The 23776-nt window shown below is 33.1% G+C and overlaps 1 protein-coding gene across 1 annotated transcript; it reads right to left on the minus strand.

Moving 5' to 3' along the window:
• Nucleotides 1-102: 102 nt before the first annotated feature.
• Nucleotides 103-23776, minus strand: LOC144962914 (centromere/kinetochore protein zw10 homolog). The gene is made up of 10 exons (XM_078896311.1): nt 23524-23776; nt 17608-17810; nt 16330-16449; nt 11020-11160; nt 8666-9338; nt 7313-7601; nt 6477-6652; nt 5047-5247; nt 4371-4505; nt 103-2581 (listed from the first exon to the last, which is right to left on the minus strand). The coding sequence occupies exons 1-10, from the start codon at nt 23555-23557 to the stop codon at nt 2229-2231; spliced, it is 2325 nt and encodes a 774-aa protein (XP_078752437.1). The 5' UTR covers nt 23558-23776; the 3' UTR covers nt 103-2228.

A 23776-nucleotide genomic window follows, 5' to 3' on the forward strand; every position in this document is an offset into this window, starting at 1 on the left:
GTTACACTATGACTTCGAGAAAACATGCTTTTGAGCTCTGGCGGAGCAGAATTTTGCCTTTTTTATCTGTCCGAAGGAATTTTTGAAGTTTTGTAAATGTGATTTTCTTTTGCATTTTTGATGTTACAATATTGTTTTTTTTTATCCTCAAACTGACCCATGCATAGATGTAATTTATGTATCCTATGAATCATTTTATTTTATTATTTTATTCCATGTTCAAAAGCTGAAAACTTGACTGAAATGACTGAAAACTGAAGTCTGAACGGACCAAAAAAATACTAAGTCCGAATAAAACTTTAAAAATTCATATCTTATTTATTTCTTGTTTCGATTTTTTTCAAATAAAGTTTGTTGTTCTTGGATTTACAATTTCCATCAACATTTCTTTAACATTCTGCAGAACATAAAAAATCCAAACAAAAAGCTACAAGCACTCCAAAAAGATCTGGAAGATGAAAATCTCATGGTCATCATCAAGGCACTTGCTATCATGTACATCAAAGTCACAGACCCCTTTTGGACCCTTGTTACATCAAAATTATCATACCTCCAAATACAACCAATCATCAAGCAACTACACTCTGATCTCCAACACTTAACACAGACACCAAAATCTATAGTTACAGACACATCAATTCCATCATTACAACGCTACATGTCACAATCACAACTTTACAACATCATCCCGTCAGTCCAAGAAATCGATGCACAACTTGAAACAGTACTCGACACCCTCATCCATGCATTTCTTACACTTATGAACAGACAACTCAACACATACATCACACAATCTTTAACATCTGAAGATGTTGAATCTACGTCCTTTGTGCCAACTACAAATTTGGTCTGCGAGAGAAATTTTGGAGATCTTGACTCCAGTCAACATCGTCGTCCCTCTGCAATCATGCATCACCAAACTACGGTCCACCTTTTAAAGCGCAGCATTTTATTTCAGGTCTTTTGGAGGGTATAGTAGATTCTGATATGTTTGACATTAACTTTGGTCACTGGTGTTCAAACAAAAGAGATTTGAAGTGGCCAGATGGAAAAGATAGAACCCCGTGCATCGTCATTTTATTTTTTACTCCAATTTCAAGCTGGACACAAAAAATTGTAGGACATGGAGTATTGTCAACAGTTATGATGCCATCAAGAACGCCTTCATAAAATTTAAGGCGGATTATTTTTAATTCTCTTCACCCTCATTCCATGTCATCCAAGTAAATCCCTTCAGGTAGGAAACTCTTACTCCATTTTTTTAAATAACATATGGGTCAGAGGTAAAGTTCACATTCTATGTGAATGAAAATATTTTTTGAAAAGTTGCAATGAAATGATGAGTTTCTCAACAGTGTCTTAGATTATTCCCACTATGTTGGATCAAATAGCCCCGTCATCATCGCATCTTTTTTTAAATACGTTCACTGTATTCATCTTTTCTTTAATTTGCTCGAAAAAAAAAGAAGAAAAAAAGCTTTTATTCTATACTATCTAGCATTGGGTAATTATCTCCCTTGGAATTAGCCGGGCAGTTGATACCGCACCATGCAGTTTACTTGCGACTTATTTTTAGTGTATGTTTGTTTTCCTCCTTTTTCTCTTGGTTTGGGTCGAGACTGTAGAATTAATGTCGGATATGATATTATCTTATTATGTCGAGTCGAATTATCTCCCTTGCTTTCAATAACAGTCTTTTTGTCATCACATATAGTTAAATTACATGTTAACAACGTATACTGTGAATTTACATACATATAGTTATAAATTTGCACTCAGGTCAACGAAACAGTGTCTATACAACCCAATACGGCTAATCTATGTTTAAAAATTACATAATATTATGTAATTATCTCCCTTGTACTGCGTTAAATGGCCAATCTGACATGTCCAACGGTTTCCTCACATATTTTTACCACAAGTTGTGGATTTTCATTCCTTTATCTTTAAATTTGTCCTTTCTGGAGCTAAATTCCCTGAAAAGCTTAGCATTTTTTACACCATCGGCTTCACTATAATTTACTATTAAGCTTATGTCAATGTAAGTCCCCTGATTCTAAATTTCAACCTTTTATAACTTTTTTATTTATGGACCGATTTTGATGATTTAAAAAGTGAGATGCTTTGTACCACAAAAGCTTTTTAATCAAAGTCTTGCTTTTATCATATTTGCAAGTGAAAAATTTGACCTATCCTTGCTAAATTTTCTATCACTATCAGAACAGTTTTCATCTTATCCTAGACAGCACTTCAGTTCTCCTTTCTGTATTCTGGAACAAAGCCCGAATCATCTTTTTCATCTCTGCAGGTGTAAAAGTCAGAGCCAGTGGTCCTTTACCATCTGACCACAAGTTGTCAATGTCCAACAAACTGGAATTCAAAACAGTCTTCACATTCGTCAGACGTTGCCAGTTTGAGATATGACAAGGCAGGACTGCTGCATTGATGCCCATTACATGGGCACATTCTTCTTCCAATGGGCCTATGATGACGGTAAGTAGAAGGCAGGACTCTTGTGTGATGTCTTCCATGGATGTTATGTAGTCTGTGATCCTTTCCACTACGGCTTGAATCAACTTACCTGAAAAGTAAAAACATATCAATGCCCAAATGAAATAACGATAATAGTATAATACAGTTGTTAAGACCTCAACCTATTAAGTAAATGTAGGGCTCAAAGTGTATAATAAAATTATAGATAAAGTAAATCATAAATAAATATCGACAAGAACAAAAGAATAATATCATGCATGAAAAAATCAATCTAATAAATCAATAACTTTCAGGAGAGATTAGGTGCTTTTTTTTATTACTACCCGATAAAGGATTGAAATAGCTTAAAAACTAGAAATGACAGAAACATCTAGTTTGGGTTTTTTTGCATCGTTTTCCATTACTACTATTCAAGATCTTTGTGGTGAAAATTTCATGAAGATGCTATAAGCCATGAAAATAAATTCACACTTTTTGTAAAAAGAGAGAAATTTGACTCAAATATTTCATGACGCAGAAAATGGAAGAAGAATAAAACGAGTCAAAAACTTGCATCTTCCTGACATTTTCACCAGAAAAAACTTGAATGGAAAACCATACAATACAAAAACAAACAAAAAAGGAAACGTTTCTATCATTTCTAGTTTTGAGGCTATTTTAATTAATCGGGTAGTTAAAAAAAAATATTTAAAATCACACTGCCCTGTATTTCTAAATATTATTCTTTTCTTTGTTGAATAACATTTGACAGGGTGCTGAAATTCCATCTCAATAAAAATAGAATATAAATACATATAATTAATTAATACATTGGTTTCTGCCAGAGTGCCTGTTCATTGAGACAAATGAATAAGGGAGGCATGGGAAAATCTTCCATGTGTAGTAGACAAAACCTAAAAATTACATGCCTCTCTTTATCACTTGACTTGTTAAGTCTGATCTGCAAATCTACCATCCTCCCCCCTCCCCTGGGTTTCATGCCTACTGTCACAATCCACTTATAAAAACTTATTTAAAAACACACAAAAAAAAAAAAAAACTCAGACAGGATAGCAATTGAAAATGCAGAATTGTTAACATATTAAGATGTCATAATACACTCAGATCTACGACAGGTAGGAAACAAGAATTCGTATATATCTTTTTAAAATCCGAAAAACATTTGAGATAAAACTGTAACTGTATCAACCCAAAATACATGGTGTCCATATATGAATTAAAGTGCTGCTTACAAACAATTTTAAATAAATTTCATTTTAATTCAAATTTATTATAAGATATGTGTCAATCAAAATAGGTTGATCTCCTTTCTTATTTATATCTAGATACCAGTTTAAAATGCTTAAATAACAAAAGCCTTTGTCAAACATCTATTTCTGTGAAAAAAAAATACAAATATAAAACCTAATATCCTCTATTATTTACCATAAAACTCGAATTTTCACATATTTTATCACCTGCCACTCACCCCCTCCAGCCCAAAAAATCTAAGTAAATAAATAAAGTTGAGATCAATGACAGGTCTAAAAATAAAAAGGATGACTGAGTCTATTTTTGGAGAGGATATCATTGGCTATAACATTGCTCCTTAGCAGAGTGTGTTGAAAGTTCCCATTCTTTGAATGAAAGATTTATTCTAGAGGAGCCTAAAATTAAGTCAGTGACAGTACAAATGAAGCTTGCAAAATCTGGCTCCTGAAAACTACTTATCCATGACAAAGTAATAGATGTGAAAAGATAAGCAATGAGAATCAATCACATTTTCACTTTCAGATGGGAGGATAAACTTGTTAACTTTTATAAAAGAAGATTGATCTTGTCTTCCATATTTTTGTATGGGTGTCAATAGCAATGGACAAAAATAATCTTCCCCTTACCCATTGCCTTCAGGTACAAATTGACAGGTAACACAGGTTGCCATACTTTGTGTAAGTGCTTGAGCTGATGTAAAACTTGTTTAACAGCACGCTCAGACTTAGCTCGATTTGCATCCTCCTCGACATTTGAAAAAGCTAAAGAGAAAGAAGACACATGACGATAAAAATGAACCTGATATTTGAAACATCAATAATTTTACTTGCGGTTATTGAGTATCAATAAGCATTATATGTGTTTACCTGGAAAATATTTATATATAACTTATACACCCATAACAAAACTATTACTTTGAGCAGAACCATGCTAGGTGTAATTAATAAGACAATGTTTCTAATTTAATTAATGATATAATAATTTAAAAAAAAAATTATGTCCTTTCACGACGGCATCATTAGATACCGTCACCTAAGCTTTCCACAAAGATATAGATAATCCCATCAAACAAGATGTTTGATGTCGAAAGAAATCACACATTTTTCCAAAGTGAGCAAATTGGGGGTAACTAATCTTGCCTAAGGAAAAAAACAAAAGTGCTGGAAGCAGAGCTCGAACCTGGGATATTTTGGGTTTACAGTGCAATGCTTTAGCCACTCTGCCACTTTGTCCCCAATGTTATAATAACACAATAACGGAAACCCTTTCTTTACCTAGACTTTGAATATAGACAAAACTTACCATCAGCTTCATCCAAGCACTCCAGGAGAATTTCTTTCTGTCGTTTCACTTGGGCAAGAAAGCAATTCCATCCATCATCTCGGATATGTGAAATGAGAGAAACAAATGTAACTGTTTCTGATGAGGGCAAGGCAAGCGCAAACTGGTGATCCAATGTCATAAGGTGGTGAGTGATGTACATACAATTGTTGTGGTGTAAGGCTGGAACAGAATGTAAGGAAGTTATAATTGCACATTGTAAAAAACTGATGGACAACATTATAAATTATTCTTTAGGTTCAAAATAATAAAGAAATACAAAATAACTTGATCTATTACTATGAATTGTAACACAATCCAAAAAATAACCAATTTTAATGTCTAAAATCGTTTTGTCACCCTGTAATCTTGCCTTCTTGGGTTTTACAATTATTGAAGTACTTAAGGCCATCTTCAATAAAATGATATGGTAATATATTCAAGGGACAAACGTTAGGGTTTAGATGAATTTAAAAGCACCTAGTAAAAAAAAAAAAGTTTGACATGGACTAGTTAAAGAATAGAAGCAGATTCATAAGTAATCTATCTGTGGAACTATTCTAAGAACCTCTAATGTCCCACCCATATTTGCACATGAACAGCTGCCAAAATTTAAATGTAATAAAAGAAAATTTTTATTGAGATTTAAATGAAAAAAAAAAAGAATCATCCCTCCCATAAAAAATAAACCCATCTGACGTGTTTCCTTCTCTGCAAAACACTTCAAGCAAGGTGAAAACAAATGGTCTCTTTTCATAACAAGGACACAAAACCACAAGGAGAGAAAGCAAGAGTAGAGTTAAAACTCTACTTCCTAAACGGCCAAAATTATTCCACCCTAAGGGAAATCACTCCACCATGCCTCGAAGTTCACGTGATAAAAAAAAGTAAGAGAGTGCATTTGACACGATAACAGAATACAAAATAATGAATGTTTGACAATAATTGAAATTGGGTTAGAGAATAATATCATCTATGTCCACTATCATTAGAGGAAGAAAACAAATAAATTTGATACAGTAAATTAGAAAGTAATTAGGACTGTGTCACAATCATAATTTTCCCACATTGTTGAGAAACGGGAAATCTGATAAACAACATCATTTGTCTTAGTTGATTAAACTAAACTATAAACTTTAAACATCTATGTCATAATAATTGGGTTGGGTACATCAAAAACAAAATTAGAACTGGTTCAGATGAAAGTCGGATGATAGTAATTATGGATAATAAAATATTCAATTTGGTTTTAATAAAAATTACCACTGTTTGTACTATTAAACAAATTAATGTTATGGAATCTCCAAACAAAGAAATAAGTAAATAGATCAAAAAGGCCCAAAATTATTTTCCTTTACAACAATCTCCTAGTGTCAGTAAACTGTCACTTAAAAACAAACAAATTATATTACCAGCCATTTGTGGGAGCTTTTCAATGTTCTGTTTGTGATGTGTGGGGACCACATAACAAAACAATTCAAACATATAGTGGACAGCAAAGTACATCTGTGTAGCACATTCAGGGGAACTCTCGGTTGCTTCCTGCAATGTTGTGTATGCTAACTGCATGAGAAGCATGATATTTTCACTGAGAAAACAGATGGAAAAAAAAATATCAATGGAAAGAGCGGTGACTTCCTGTTTATTCATATATTTCTTTGATAAGCCTATTATCCTTAACTAAATTATTTATACATACCTAAGTGACATACCATTGGTTGTCATAGTTTAGTAATACCAGGTTTATGAAGACAATACTTAAACTACACAATATAGAACTATCATTATAGATATTTTCTAATACAGAGATGCCACTTAAACCCAAGAATATTTTCTAAACATCAATTTAAACAAACTGACTAAACTGGTGATGAAAATGTTGGCACTCAGGATTGTAATTGTACAGGATTGAGATGATGACGATAATAACGAAGAAGAAGAAGAAGGATGAGGAGGAGGAGGAAGAGAAAAGTGTGAGCTTAAGAAACGTATCATTTATAAACAGTTAGGTTATAATTTTCTCACTTCAAGGTCGTAGTCAAAAGTACTGTTTCATAAACTGAATTAAATCTATTTGTATGCCTGCAAACAAAACATCTTCAATTAAAGTAGACCAATGCAAATAAAATAGTGTGCCCAAACTGACAGGTAAACGAAGTAAACTCCATTTACATAGATGACGTTTATTTTTGTTTCCTGAGCTAGAATGGATTTTAAATTTATATTGATCAAAACAGACATTTCTTACCTAATTTGACAGTCTGGCAATTTGAATGTGTCATTACTCAACATGTTATCACTTAAAGATTGTGGCTTTTTTCCTTTGTTGGGAGCTTTAGTCAACATTGGTAAGTCCTCTTGTGGTTTGTTATCACTTGCAACAGACGTCTGGTTTAAAAGGTTAGAGGTCATTAAATCCCTGGCTTCTTCCAAGATCAGAGCACATTTTTTGTTGGAAAACAAAATGTTAACATTTTCCACACTGTCCTTCAGGCCTTGATAATCAGGGCTTATGTAGCCCAGAGCAACCAGTTTCTCTGGGGGGAGAAAATAGTCAGTCATGATCAATAGTAGATTAACAATGATGTCAAACGCTTTTAGGTTATATTTGTGACTAAAATAAGGAAGATTATACACAACACACAAGACAATTAGATGCCCTGTACTTAAGGCCATTGCTATTTTTAGTTATTCATGTAAGCATTGGGACCAGTGGCCGTTGTGTAGATTCCAAAATTGACTTTGGCAAAACCTATTGCGTTTTCATAAGTACAGCACATTAATTAGGAATAAAAAGGCAATTACTGAAAATGAGAGACTGATGCCCTATGACCAAGCTGACAGAAACAGAATATAGCATTTTAATTATCTCACAGCTATGTCTTTCACTTCAAATTTCTTAAAGACAAAAGTAAATATAAGTGTTTTGCGGGGTTTTTTGTGAATAATTATCAGGAGCAATTATACATATTGGGGATTGATTTAAAAGAATCTTCTCTTCACGCACTTTTACTGGTCAGAATTAAAAGTGGAACAAAAAATATCTATAAAATACATGGGAAAAGTAAACAGTGACTGAACTAAAGCTTGTACTAATTATAGCTCTGATAACAGCTCACTATGGTCCTATTTTTATGAAATAACAGTCTACAGATACCTGATATTGCTCATAGCAAAAACATGACCTATCACAACATTTTTCAGATTTACTGGTTCCAACCTCTTTTTAATCCTACAATTCCTCTATTCTTCACCCTATAATTCCTGTTTGAATAACAATTATCGGAAAAGTTAAAACTATTCTTCAAATTATGACAAGGAATTAAAAACAAATTCTGACAATACATTATAAAAATGAATCAATTGACAAAATATTACATATGTTAAAATCTATGTCATAATATTAATAACAATACAGCTAGAATAAGATATAAATCATGCTGAAATTATGAGTACATTTTTCAAAAAGTGATTAAAATAATCTATTTTAAGAATTTCCAAATAATTAAATCCCTAATTTTAGAGAATATAGATAATCCTGTTCAGCAGGTTACTAATTGGACATATTTCAGGTTTACAATAGGCCTCAAAGCATACTTACCATGGAGGTTATAAGTTGCACTCTTGACATTTTCAAAACCTGCAAGGTCTTTTGCAGAGGTCGGAATGGCCTTAGCCAAAATTTCCTTTTGTAGTACATCCAACAAACTTTCTGATGTTTCCCGACCCAATATTCCCATCAAAGTTGACTCAGCTGGTCCTCCTGTCTCACTAATTCCTCCAAAGTCTGTACTTAATAACATATCATGAAGGTATTCTAAGACAGTGATTAAACGTTCAAAAACAGTGATGTACAGTTGGCTCTCTGGGATTGTTTCTACTTTCTTCTTAGAACTTTGTTTGGATGATTTATTTTTATTACCACCCATTGCATCAGTGCCTTGAGTGATACTCAAATTCAATGACTGAACACCTTGCAATAATTTTTTATCTATTTCAACACTGTGTGGCTCTAAAATCAAAGGCACTATAAACTTTTGAAACTTTTCAGCAAAGGTTTTCATTCTAAGATTCAATAAATTGGTCATGTACAACGCTTGGATAAGTTCTTTCAAAAGCGATTTCTCAAAACCCTCCTTTCCAACACTGAAGATCATAGTATGAGGGTAACTATCTTTTGCTTTGGTAGAATCTCCTTGACCTTTGGGTAAAGTCCACTTAATACAATCAGCCCACATTTCAGACATATCTTGTTCCACCTTTAGGCGATGCACCTGTGGAGACAATTTCAATGACACTTTTAATATGAAAGAAATATACAGGTTTTACCTACTTTCGGACTTTGGGCAAGTTGGTGATATAATAAATAGTCAAAGGGACGTTAAAACAATCCATGCTCAACATTAAGTTAGCAATAAATAAGTAAGGAAGCAAAGAGAGGTTCCATTTCTTCCACTTGCTGTTTCATTGTACCTCTCAGTTCGGTTACGCTCATGAAAAGCCTCACTCATGGCCAAACATTTGTTTGGATATCATGAGAGACAAGGAATTGTTTTGTAGCATTTGCCTTTCAAGAGCGAGCTGTCTTCAATTAACAGCAGGCATGAACTCAATCAAATATTAACAGTGTTTTAGAAAGTGGCAATTGAAATAGAGAGAAGTATCTACAGAAGTCCAGAGGAATTGTTTAAGGCTTGAATAGACATTTTGAAGGAACATACTAAAAAAGACATTTAAAAGCTGACAATGCTAATGCATAGATGAACATGCGCTTCTATGAATGGAATTGACAAAGACACCATATCGTAGCAACAATTTCAAGAGCGCACATTTCAGTTCGTCCTTCTTTCTTTTGAGTGGCGTTTGTCTATTATCATTGTCCTATACTATTATATGTGTAAAAAAAAATAATTAAAAATTATGCCCTTCCGCCCACTATCGTTATATGCCAATAAAGTCTGATGTCAACAGGTATCATCCATGTTGTCCAGGACTTTCCGGGTCAGTGTTGTTATGCCTTAACCATTTTACCACTTTGCTCCACCCATAGATGGTTTTAAAATTAATTCCTCCTCTTCTTATGAATGCATCCATTGTGGTATATCTTCAACTTTAAAAGCTAAAAATATGTGTATATGCTAAAAAGAGTAGCTAACTCAAATTAATGATACAAAACTGTTTGAGATTACACAGCTGCTTCAAAACAGCTTTGTTTCAATGTTTCATCTTGTTAGCACGTCATGATGGAAGAAAGCATCAACCCTGACCATGCAGCTGTATACAGACTTTCCACATGGAGGGAGTGGGACAATCATGCAAATGAAGCTGTTGAAGATCCCAGAGAAGAACTGCCCTACGGAACTGAGCTCCCCAGGAATGAATGGGTAACACTGAACAGAGCACAGGCAAAAATTGGGAGAACAGCTGGAAGCATGAAAAAGTGGGGGCTGGCTGAGACTAGCGTGTGTACATGTGGATGCCCAGAGGAGACGATGAAGCACATCCTTAGCGAATGCCAGGATAGGCCCATCTGCACTGACCATGATCTAAGAGTCTGATCCACAGATGCTGTGGAGTGGGTTTGGTGTTGGAGCGACAAGCTATGATGATGATCTTGTTAGCCCGAGAACAAAGATTTGTAGCAAAATTTAAAAAGATATCAACCTTATCCTCAAATACTGCAATAATTTTCAATATTTAATTTGAGTAAATGACAAACTCAATCACTGAAAAACAAAACCAAAACAAGATAAGAAAGCTTTAGACTTCTTAAAGAATTTTTGTCTCTGAAACAAAGATATTGACTTTCCTTTTAAAACAGGGACAATTAGTAGTAGGAAATGACAAAACTGATCCATAATAATTTTTTTGAAAGCAAAAATACAAGACAAAAAAAATGTCGTAAAATATATAGATTTAGAATACCTCCAATAGGAAATGAGATATGGTACTTACAAAGGCTTCATTTTTCATTGTAAGGCAAATGTTAATCTTATCTTCTTGATCACACAAAGGCTGCTTGAAAAGCTTGTCCAATTTATTTAAAGTGGATACTGCTTCACTATATTTCTTGGAATTCAAAGCATCAACCGAAGACTGAAGAGATATAAAATAATAATAATAATAATAATAATAAAAATAATACTAATAATAATAATAATAATAATAATAATAATACTAATAATAATAATAATAATAATAATAATAATAATAATAATAATAATACTTCCTTACTTATCCATGGCCTGCACTTGTATGCACGTTGCCAACCATATGCTTCCACGACGATCTATCCGCTGCCTCCCTCATGACTCTGAGTTTGTAAGGATGTTTGTTGCTTGTTGGCAGCCTCAAACTGATAAAAAACATCAAACTTTGATGACCACGAACTCTTTTTCCTTATATGTAGCCACTAATGGCCAAGAAGCCCATTTGCCTTTTTCTGACGATTTTCACATTCTGGATGGGTTTCACTATTCCATGCAAAACTTGTTATTCTTTCTGACCATTTTATGTATAGCAATCTTCTGTTCAACAGGGATGCCACCAGGCAAATTTAAAAAAGCCTGAAAACTTGGGCGGACGAGATACAAATCAACGTCAAGGGCTTTGTAGGGATTTGAAAAATATCAAATTTGGAATATTGTTTCAGTACTTATTATTGCAATTGAGAGCAAATAACACACAAAAGAAAGGAGAGTTAACAGTTTTCAAATTGATAAAATAAGGTGCTGAAAACAAAATAGAGACAAATTAATATCAATAGCTATCAGGGGTGAGAATGACTGGTCACATAAAAGGAGAAAATTTTTCATTGTGAAGATCTTCACTGAGATGTGATCCAAAATTTGTCTCGCAGCAATTTCTGACACGACTCGGGAGAATTTCAAAAATTGAAAGTGTAATTACATTTGGTGGTTGTAGTAGGGATGATGATGTGGTGGTGGTTGTAGTAGTAGTGGTGGTAGGGATGATGTGGTAGTGATTATAGTAGTACTGCTCGTATGGATGATTGTGAGGTGGTGGTTGTAGTAGCTGTGGTAGGAATGATGATGTAGTGGTAGTTGTAGTAGTAGTGGTGGTAGGGATGATGTGGTGTTATTTATAGTAGTAGTGGTGCTAGGGATGATGGTGTGGTGGTGGTTGTAGTAGTGGTAGTAGGGTTGATGATGTGGTGGTAGTTGTTAGTGGTGGTAGGGATGATGTGGTGTTATTTGTAGTAGTAGTGGTGCTAGGGATGATGGTGTGGTGGTGGTTGTAGTAGGAGTGGTGGTAGGGGTGATGTGGTTGTGGTGGTAGGGATGATGATGTGGTGGTGATTGTAGTAGTAGTAGTAGTAGTAGTAGTCTTAGAGATGATGATGTGATGGTGGTTGTAGTAGTAGTGGTGGTAGTGGTAGGGATGATGATGTGGTGGTGGTTGTAGTGGTTTTGGTGAGTGTTTTTTATTCAGTGATAATAATAGCAATTTGTCAAAAAGGAGGAAAATGTCTCCGTCTATCGGTCAAACGCAAGCAAAGTGTAAAAATAACAGTAACATAGTTTTGTATTGGTATTATGTAATATATTACTATTACTAGTATAAATCCATTCTTATCATTAAACATAAATTTACTTTATGTAAACATTTAATGAATTGACCTTTCCACATGTTAAAGGCCTATAATGTTATTCAAATAAAAGACCAGAAAGTGTTGTTTTGTTTTGATTTTTACTTTATAAAGCAGGCTACAATATATTTTATTTTTTACCGAAACCTAGTGGTTATTCAGCTTCTGAATACAACCCAAGAATCTCACAAATTTAAAGCCATAGGTAAAAAGAAAGAAGAATAAACTAAGCCAATCACAATTGCTTTATTCTAATGTATTATCTCTGTATAACCAGATGATTTAATGGATGGTTGCGAAAGAAATAAAGAGAGAGAGAGAGAGAGAGAGAGAGAGAGAGAGAGAGAGAGAGAGAGAGAGAGAGAGAGAGAGAGAGAGAGAGAGAGAGAGAGAGAGAGAGAGAGAGAGAGAGAGAGAGAGAGAGACTTCTCTACCAGAATAGTTTATGAATTGATCTTAGGAATCCTATATCAAAGAAAAAAAAAAGAAGAAAAGAGAAATGGAAAGAAAGGCAAAGGCAAAGAGAGAGAGAGAGAGAGAGAGAGAGAGAGAGAGAGAGAGAGAGAGAGAGAGAGAGAGAGAGAGAGAGAGAGAGAGAGAGAGAAGAAGAGAGAGAGAGAGAGAGAGAGAGAGAGAGAGAGAGAGGAGATATTTGTCCCTCCCCTTCCCCTTCAACTAGCTAATCAAAGAACACCACTGGTCGTCTGTGTCAATTGTGACATCTGGTGCCATTCAGTCTGGCCCGACGTCATAAAAAACGGGACCGTCACTAAATTTCACCAGACTATTGCACAGGTGTCAAAATATGACATAAGACATAATGGTGATTTTGTGGTTTTGAGGGAAATGTTTGACACGGCAAATTCAGCGGAAAATTTCTGAGAAATTCTCAAAATCACTGTTTATATATCAAAAAAATTTTTTTTTTAAGAGGAATTGTGATGGGAATTGGCGGAGATAAACTACCATTTAGGTGCCCAAATATTCGACCGGCGGTGACAGCCCAAATTATTCACCCGCGAAAAAGTTCAGGCTCAAATCTCGATCGCGATTTTTTTCTTCTTCTTTAAAAAAAAAATTTTTTTTTTTTTTTTGAATAGTGACGAAGGACAAAAACCGGAGGATCCGGATTAAAACCGGCTGGTGGTAAAAAAACCGGATTTCCGGCTAAAACCGGAAAAGTGGCATCCCTGGTTCAACCAATTTCGAAAGCTTACTTTTAGGCGGTTTTGACATTCCTTGTCTAGATTCCAGGTTTCACATGCGTAGAGGAGAGATGAGAGACCATAAGTTTTGTATTTAATTTAATATTTTTGGCAGAGATGACTGGTCTTAGATTGTGAAAGGTGTTTTTAGTGATCGCAGTTCTTTGTTTTATCTTCACAAAACCTCTATCGCCGTTTGTGATGGTTGAACTGAGATATTTAAACTTTTTAATTTGTTTGATTGTTTCCCCTTTGCTGGTGAGGTGAAAAGATGGTTTTGTTTGCTAATGATCATGTACTCGGATTTCTTCATATTCAGCAAAAGCATCTTCGCTTCGCTACCATTAATTTTTCGAGCCAGGTCTGAAGGTTTTCTGGTGTGGTGTAAGCCATAAGAACTGCATCGTCTGCATACCTCAGATTCGTCAAATTCTCACCTCTAACACAGATGCCTGGTACTTCTTCAATTTCAAAGATAATTATTTCAGTGTGCATGTTGAAAAGGTCTGGTGATAAAACACATCCTTGCCTCATTCCTTTTTTAATATAAACAAAAATTTGAGGTCTCATTGTCCAATCTTACACATTTGGTTCCAGTACAATTTTTTCACAAGGCAGAGATAATAATGCTCTATTCCAATGGATGTGAGCATTTAAAAAAGTTCTCTATATTTAACTGAGTCAAAGGCTTTTGAATAGTCCATGAAGCAAAGCTACAGGCATTTCTGTTTCTCAATAGGCCTTTGTAATATTGTTTTTAATGTGAAGATGGCATTCACAGTACCTTTGCCTTTCATGAAGCTGAATTGTTCCCTAACAATCTCTGGTGAAATCTCATTTCTCACTCTTTTCATTATGTTGCATAGGAGGATCTTTGTGATCTGGCTCATGATGCTGATCATGCAGTGTTGATCACAATCTATTGCACTCGCTTTTTTGGGAGTGTGATAAAGACAGACTCATCTCATTTGGTACAATGCAAGTGTTGAAGATCATATCAAAAACTTTTGTCAGTATGACCATTCCTACATCACCCAATGCATCCCAAAGCTCGATCGAAATATTATCCTGCCCAACGGCTTCTCCTTTCTTCATCTCTTGCAAACAGCCTCTACTTTATCACTCATGATTGTTGTTCTCTGGCAAGTCTTCAACACTGTGTCCCTATCATCATCTGTGTAAAGATTTTCTATATATTGTACTCATTGATTTAAACATGCATCGTTGCTCATGATTATGTTTTTAATTTGCATCTCTTAAGCAATTGACTTTGGTGATAGACTTTTTTCTTCCAGTTAATTTTGCAATAGATTCATGAAAGCGCTTTGTGTTTAATTTTCTATTTTCTTGCACTCTTCAAGCATTTCTTTGCTTCTCTGCAATTATCCTTTTTAATAATTACATGGGCATTTGTATAATCCATAACATTTCTCTTTAATTTGCTTCTTCCATCCATTTTTTCAAGTATTTCATTTGTCATCCATTTTTGCTTCATTTCACATAATCTTACAGGAAGGATGTCTTTCATGACCTCATTGATACACTTGGATATATCATTCAGAGCGGGTCAATATCTTTTGTTGGTGTCAGGTCTTCCAGCTTTTGTTTCACCACAACTTTGTATTTTCCACCATTGAAGCATCTTGTCTTAGTATATCAATTTGTCGTTTTGGCTCTGTTTTAGTTAGAAGTTTTAATCATTTCCAGCTTTAATTCAAGACCACCTTTCACAGGCCGATGGTCGCTGTTGGAATCTGTGCTGGGAATGGTCGTTGCCGTTTAATACAGTTCTTAAATCTTTGTGATATTAATATGTGGTCAATTTGATTTTTGAAGCGACTTCCTCCAGGACTTAACCATGTCCATTTCTTCTAACGCGTTGCTTGAACCACGTGTTTGCACCAGTCTATCAATATTTCTCTCTCATTCCATGTACCAAAACCATGAAAGCTAAAGATGTTCTACACTCTTTCCTCACCAACTTTGGCGTTAATATCTCCCATGAATAATAATAATAACGACAATAACAATAACAACAATAATAATAATAATAATAATAATAATAATAATAATAATAATAATAATAATAATAATAATAAAACTAACAATAAGAGAGAAAAAAAATTAAGAAGGAGAAAAAGAAAACAATAAGTACATGAGAGTTTGATTGTTCTGTTTATCAAATTAGTAAATTTAATATCATCAACACTTTGTTATTTCAACAAGAAACTGTTATAAACCAATAAAATCAAGTCAAATTTGAAGAATAAAAAACAAAGGACAAATTGCTGAGAAGAAAAGACATAATTTAAATCTATGTTTAATTGGATATCTAAACTATAACATAAAAATCATTTCACAAGGATTGAACTGCATCTATTTTTAAAATCACTTTGGCTACATTCTGAAGATAAATGAGGAAAAAAGTTTTTTTTTTAAAAAGACTCATACCTCATGTAAAGTATAAACCTGACTTAGATAATCAAGAGCCTCTCCAATAGCTTTGGACTCTGAGAGCTGTTTGGTAAGACTTTGGAATTCCGCAGTTGATAATGACAATTGGCCTTTTATCTGAGGAAAAAGTAAGTGCATTACCGTTATTCTTCACTAAAGACAAATATTAAAAAAAAAAAAGGTAAACATAGAAACAAATAAACATGTGGAATTTTTAAAAAATATGTCTTAATAAAGAAAGAAAAGGAAAGAAAAAAATCTGATGTCTCAGGTTCAACAAATTAAAAAAAAAAAAATAAATAAAATAAAAAGAGGGAAAAACAGTGTAGATCTGATTTCAATCTTTGGAATGCAATATTAACTCACTCAACCCTAACACCGACTATATCCGTAGTTTACTCGGTGTTACTTTTACCCCCATGCCTATAAATTTATTACATTTTTTCTGAGACAAATTATAGGCGTAGTTTCAAAGTTAAATTTTTTTTTAGTTTTACATGTTAATGATAGTTGATTTGAATAAAACTGTCTATGTACATGTTCATTTTTAATACATTTTTTCCAATTTTGAAAAGTAGCAAAAATCTCTAGGATTGAGTGAGTTAAGCCTACGGTACATTGTTTTTTTCTTTTTCGAAGTGGCAATTCGGACAAGTCTGAATAGTCTCCCGTGACAATGCAGGTAGAGGGTGGAACTGATTTAGAGATGGAAAAAAAGTTCAGAAGAAATTGTTTTGCACACTTTACTGACCCATCTCATAACCCTACTTCGTGCTGTTGCAGGCTTGTTGCCTGTCTAACACAATCAGACTATGTTTTTTTGTCCTGATTTTATTTGGACATCGTGTTATGTTGTTAGAAAAGCAGTTACTTTGACTGACTTTTGTCCCTTTTGGAGAGTTTTAACTCTTTCCTTTTTAATTTTTATTTGGACTTTCAATTGATCTATGATGTTTCCTTTCTTGTCAAATAAAGTGGGTTTAGATTACCTGTTGGTAGTCACTATAATTGTTATTTTTACATTGCATCAAATTTATGTAATTATTGATAGCTGAAATAAAAACGAAAACAAGCAAAAACCCCACTGCCATGGGAGACTATTCAGACTGAGTTTGAATAATCTGTTGATTGCACATGCACATTGGAATTTGAGTCTGAATAGCCATGGGAAACTATTCAGACTCAAGTTTGAATAGCCCCAGCATTTTTATTGTGGTTTGTTTGTTTCAATAGGATGGAAAAAGAAAGAGAATTTCTACAAATTTGGAAACTTACCTCACAATTTATTTTGTCCTCAAGTCCAGAAATATTTTTCCTTATATCTTCTACTCGTTGTTTTAGCTTTTCAGAGTCTGTCAGTGATGGGTGAAACTGACTGAATTTACTCTCTGCCAGTTGGTGTACTTCAAACTGTAGCTCCCTCTGCTTCTGAATCAAAGTTTCCATATCCTCATGAACAGCCCTTCTTTCCAATTGTCCTGAGGTAAATAAGAAGAGGTAGGAAAATATATAAAAGCGAGATTAATATAGGAAAGATACATTTCCTCTATTTTTATATTAACTTTAACAAAAACTTCTGAATAAAACCTAGTAGGTACTTGGGTAAACATCCATGTGGCACTCCAGCAGTGAGCTGGTAAACGGCCTAGTGGCTGTGACCTGATATTTTTGGACTTTTGAGTGATGAAAAAGTTCCATAGATTATTTTTTGATGGATGGATTTTAATGATTATGTATTATTTTCTTCACGAGGAATTGCCCTATTGTTTGGTGTTGTTTATGTTTCAATCAATGCCAATTTAGTATATCTTTTGATCTTGGATAAAATAGGGTACAATTAGTAGGGAGTTTAACAAAAATTCTTAACGTAACTCATGAACTTGAAACCAATGCCATATGAAAGAGCTAGCAACACGGATTATAAAACTGTCTGAATTTTGTTTCTATCTTGATAGAAATGTAGTTATGGCAGTCATAAGTCTAAAATTTCAGACTGATTTTTACCCCAAAGTTACCATTTGAAAGTTGTGATCGAAATCGTGTGATGTTAATGGCTAAAACAGTCAATATGGAGTTCAAATGAATAAGTATACCAGAATGGTCGTCTAATCAAGGACAATGTCTTTACGTTAATAAAGATGAAGACACAAATTTCAAAATAACACATTATTAAAAAATATGACGCAAATTTTACATAAATAAAATCAGCGAGACATAAGAAACATAATTTTCCATATATCACTTTTGGATTAATCCCAATATCTCACTGAAACAATTGCAAATAAAGATGAAGATACAAATTTCAAAATAACACATTTTAAAAAATGACGCAAATGTTACATTATAATTAAAATCAGCGAGACAAAAGAAACATAATTTGCCATATATCACTTTTGGATTAATCCCAATATCTCACTGAAACAATTGTAAATAATTCCCCTCTTTGATTTAATAGATAGAATAAAGAAGGGTTTGAGACAGAATTTAAATGAAAAAATATAAACAAGTTGCATAATGACATAATGAGTTTATTTTTTACCCCTGGCATAAAAATAAAATGGCAAAATGCAAAAGTTCAAATAAATTGAAAAGGATTCACACAAGTCACTTTGCCTAATTTAATTGGAAGGAAAGTTCTGGCTTTTGAAAATTCTGCCAAACTCTTTGGGTTTATTGCTATTACTATTACATCATTTGGACTGACATTAATATAATTTTATCCCCCCCCCCCCCCCTCTCTCTCTTTCTCTTAATGCGTGGGTTGTCAAGATTTACAACTAATAGAACTTAATATTACCATAATTATTAAGATCTTTAGCCTTTAGAATGCAAATACTAATGATAACAAATATATCTAAATTAATGGGAAAGAAACTTGATGACTTGATGGCAAATTGAAATAAAATTTAAGCAACTGGTATTTTTAAAATGTTGATTTTATCAATATTGGATTTTACGAAGTAAACAAATATGAACTTTTCAAATAAAAACAATAAAATGCCCTTTTAAAAAATTTGGAAAGTATAGTATGTATTAAAAATAAAAACACATAGTAAATAATAGTACTGAATACATTATGTACTAAATATTAAATAATAAATAACTAAAAGATATTGATATGAATATCGATATCGTCGGGCAGCCATGACATTTTGGCGCAGAGTTAAAAAGTGTCTGCGTATATATATACAGCCCTGAATCTTGGCATGAATAAAGTTTAGATGATATTCTAAAAACAAACATTTTTATTTTAAAAACACACGCTGTGAAAATTTAAAAAATAAACACATTTTAAGTTGCCAATTTTAACTTCATATAATTCCTGAAATATTAGATTGATTTTTCGTTGTTTTGGCACCATTTAAAAGGAAATTGATAGACGAAAAGAATTATCCAAAATATTTGCAATATACATTTCTCTTTATAAAAGGAGACACGAACAGCAATTTGCAGTCACATCTTTCTTATCAGTGATGATAATGGTAATTTGTTAAAAAGGAGGAAAATGTATCTGCCCATCTGCCAAACTCAACAAAATTGTAACATAAAATATCATAGTTTCGTATATTATATTACTACTACTTCTAATGTACATATACCCTTAATAGGAGAGATATAACATACTTTATGTAAATTTGTAATGAATTGTCCTTTCCTTAAAACAATTTTTAAAAATTACCTTTTCTACTCTATTCAAGAGATTTAAAATCAACTTTTGGCCAAAAGGCCTGAAAGTATTTGCTTTTTCTTGTTTTATATCTTTGTTACTGTAGGCCAGTGGAAGAGATCTTACATATAAGACTCGAGTATCTGTAATGGATTAAAATTGTTAAACATTGCTTGGGAGCTCTGTCTTTTATTCCCAACTTTCTGTTAGACTTCTATCTTGAGTTTGTGCTATCCTGTCTTTCATCCTCTGTTCCCGCTTGAGACTTTGGCTTTGTTATTTAGGTTTTCATCTGTTCTCTCTTTGACAAAGCAGCACGAGTATTCGTGATAGCACAACTTTTTGATAAAATCTGTCTTTGTCAACAATACGCCTAAAATACGCTAGCTTGATGATTCATGCGAATTCCCTGTCCACTCTGCTTGAGCATTTACTTTTGCATCGACCTCACGTCGTTCAAGTTTATTTTCCTGAGCGTTCAGAGAAATAGAGCCGGCCATCATTTTAAAGGGCACAAAACAATCTTTCTAACGATGTATTTCATCCTTAATTCCTGATTGTATTTCTCAGAAAACTAATGAAGTAAAAATTTATAAATTTTAAAATTATAATAACTTTTAAAATTATGGATACATTTTAATTATACTTGATTCACTCGCTCACTATTTTATTTTACTCACCATCAACCCCACTTCTTTAAACAAAAAATTGCATATTTTTTCCCCCACTGTGATTATCCCCAGACACCTGTCTGGGGATAACCAATTTTCATTATCCCCAGACACATATTTGAAACTCCGTTCTTTTAAAAAATAATCCACATTCCAGAATGGAATGTTTCCAGATGCTCTAGAAATAAGGAAAGTTAATAAAATATCTATAAAAACATAAAATTAACCAACATTAAAATCAGTTGTTACTACATATACACAATATGCATCGACTTCGAAGTGGGTGTCATGGCCGAATGGTTTAGTCGTCTGCCCTGGAATTTTGACCAGAATCGACGTTGTGGGTTCGAATCCTGGTAACGTCACTTTTTTTTAAATTCTGTCTTCTTTTTACAGAACGTTGAAAGGGATAAATGTCCTATCCATCCTCCCCCCACCTCTTTTTTTATTTTTTATTAAACTCTCTCTCTCTCTCTCTCTCTTGGTTTTTTCCTAGTTTCTAGCAAATATATTCGTCCCCACTCCGATCTCAAATAGTGTCTAAAAAAAAAAAATTAATTAAAAAGCAAACAAACAGAAATATTCAGAGAGCGACCAAATGGTCAGATAGAGGAGGAAAAAAAACAATAAATGTTTTAAAAATAAAAACAATTTAAGAAATTCATGCTCAGAAACGGAACATTTACATAAAGGTTTAGCAAACAAAAACCTCTAAGGTTTAGGTCAAAATATAAAAAAAAAAGAAAAAGAGAGATTTCCCTTGGAGCAGGGAATAGTGTTAACAATAATAATAATAATAATAATATTAATAATAATAATAATTATAATGATAATAGTAATAATAATAATAATAATAATAATAATAATAATAATAATAAATAATAATAATAATAACAATAATAATAATAATGATAATAATAATAAATAATAATAATAATAATAATAATATAATAATAATATATAATAATAATAATAATAATAGTAATAGTATGATAATAAGAGTATTAATAATAAAAATAATATTATTATTGATAATAATATAATAATGATTATGATGGTAATAGTAATAATAATAACAATTATTATTATTATTATTATTATTATTATTATTATTATTATTAATATTATCATTTGACCAAAACAAAAAAAACAATAGATCTAGAGCAAATTAAATAATGAAATAATATTATAGGAGAAATAAAAAATTCAACTGATTAAAAAAAACTCTTGCTCGGAACTCGGAACAAAAGTGAAAACAATGAAAATCAATTGGGAAGAAAGAAAGAAAAAGTAAAAAAAAAAAAAGTGCGACTGGTTCGAATCTGTGCAGCTAAAAGGAGTAAAATGAAAGGCGGCCTATCCCACTGAGCTGTCTATCCACACCGCTATCGGAATATCTTAAATTCATATATAAGCTTAACATATTTCCTCCATTTTTGCTTCCTTGTTTTGGTAGTTATTTTCATCTCTGATTCGAATAAAAATATGTTGTTGGATCTAGTTTTGTGGACGTGTGATACTAAATTGTATTGTCTTGTGCGAAGAAGACAGGAAAATAACAGGTGTCAGTTTTGGGCTTTGGGGCGAACAACACCATGTTCTAGGAATTCGTCCGCGAAATAAAAAATAATTCCCGGTCATCCCCAAAATTGTGGCCAGAATGAGCAAATTATAGAAACAAGAGATGATCAATAAAGTTAACAGGTAGGTAGGTAGTGAAAATTTAAATGATGGCTGGTGGACTATGAACAGATTTGATGATTAACAACTTTCTTCCTGGTTGAAAATAAAAAGTCGAATTGCCAGTTTGACGTTTTCAGATCAAAGTAACAAAAGAAATTTCATTGATCCATTTGCTTTAAAATAATTTTTTTAAAGAGCTGGATTTGACATTTGATCACTATTTACTTTCATCTTGTGTTAAATATCACTTGATATATTAACTGTTTTGGGACACAACCACTAGTATTTTTTCCAGAATATTTTGTATTTTTCACGCCTAGTTTGGCATTTTGCATAAAATCTTTCTGCCCCCTTGCTACATGCGTCTGGGGATAACCAATTTTCATTATCCCCAGACAGGCGTCTGGGAATAATGACAGCCTTTTCCCCCATTTACCCTAATTTTTTCATACTTACCATAAATGAAAATTATATATATACGAAAACAAAGTTTATTTTCTGACCTTTCAAATGATACCCAACACTTGCCATTTATCTTTTAATTGAAACAAAATTACTGAAAACAATCCTAAGTGGCCCACTTGACTTAGTTTATTAGTGAACTTAGTTGGGCCATGTTCTGTTGACTGCAAAAACTAAAACCAAAATTTTCCCGATCGCCGCGAGATGCTGGTTTTGAGGCAGCAGTGAGATCACAGATTCTCTCTGTAAAATTGACTAAAATTTCCAACAGAAAAAAATCAAAATAATAACTCTGGAACCCTTAGTTGTAGTTGTAGAGCAACACAAATAAATAAAGTATCAAATTTTTATTTTTTTCCCCGTCCCCCATTCCATTCACATTATTACATGTCGTCAAATTAAGATGTTTGAAAATGTTATCAAAGTGCGTACACTAAACTATCAAGGCTTGTTCTATGGTTTTATAAAACGTTACTATATATTGACAAATTGAATAAATAAACGCCTGAAAAAAAGATCTACTGTGAATATACTAATTGAAAGAGTTCCTGCTTAGACTAAGCTAAGACCGAGGCAAGGAGGCCGTGATGAGTCTACTGAACTGAACTGTTGTGATTTGGTGGCCGCATCCCTCTTGAAATTGAAGAATTACAGTGGCAAGAAAAAGATACATGTCAAAAATTAAAACGCTCTGAGAATCTCAATTACCTGAGTGTTCCAGGACCTTAGAAACAAAAGACATCTTTGGTTTTACTCTATTTATCACTGACGTGTTGGGTAGATTTTTGAACAGCCCAATGTTGACATCTGGAAGACGGAAACGGAAGACCTTCGTTATTTGTATTAATTCGCATTTTATTTTATTGTTGCTTTTTGTTGATTTCCGTCACGGCGTTATTTTTGTTTGAATACTCTTCAACAGTCGTAACGTCACTTCCTTCCTAATGACGCATGGTAACTT

Source organism: Berghia stephanieae, chromosome 1 (assembly GCF_034508935.2).
Source record: "Berghia stephanieae isolate SIO BIC M18660-M18661 chromosome 1, UCSD_Bste_1.3, whole genome shotgun sequence".
NCBI classification, from domain to species: domain Eukaryota; kingdom Metazoa; phylum Mollusca; class Gastropoda; order Nudibranchia; family Aeolidiidae; genus Berghia; species Berghia stephanieae.

Coding starts and splice junctions, on each gene's coding strand:
- LOC144962914 (XM_078896311.1), bottom strand. CDS start 23,557: ATGTCTTTTGTTTCTAAGGTCCTGGAACACTCAG. Junction 7,602..8,665: donor TGCAACTTATAACCTCCATG/GTAAGTATGCTT, acceptor TTCTCCCCCCAG/AGAAACTGGTTGCTCTGGGC. Junction 2,582..4,370: donor TTTGTACCTGAAGGCAATGG/GTAAGGGGAAGA, acceptor TTTACTTTTCAG/GTAAGTTGATTCAAGCCGTA.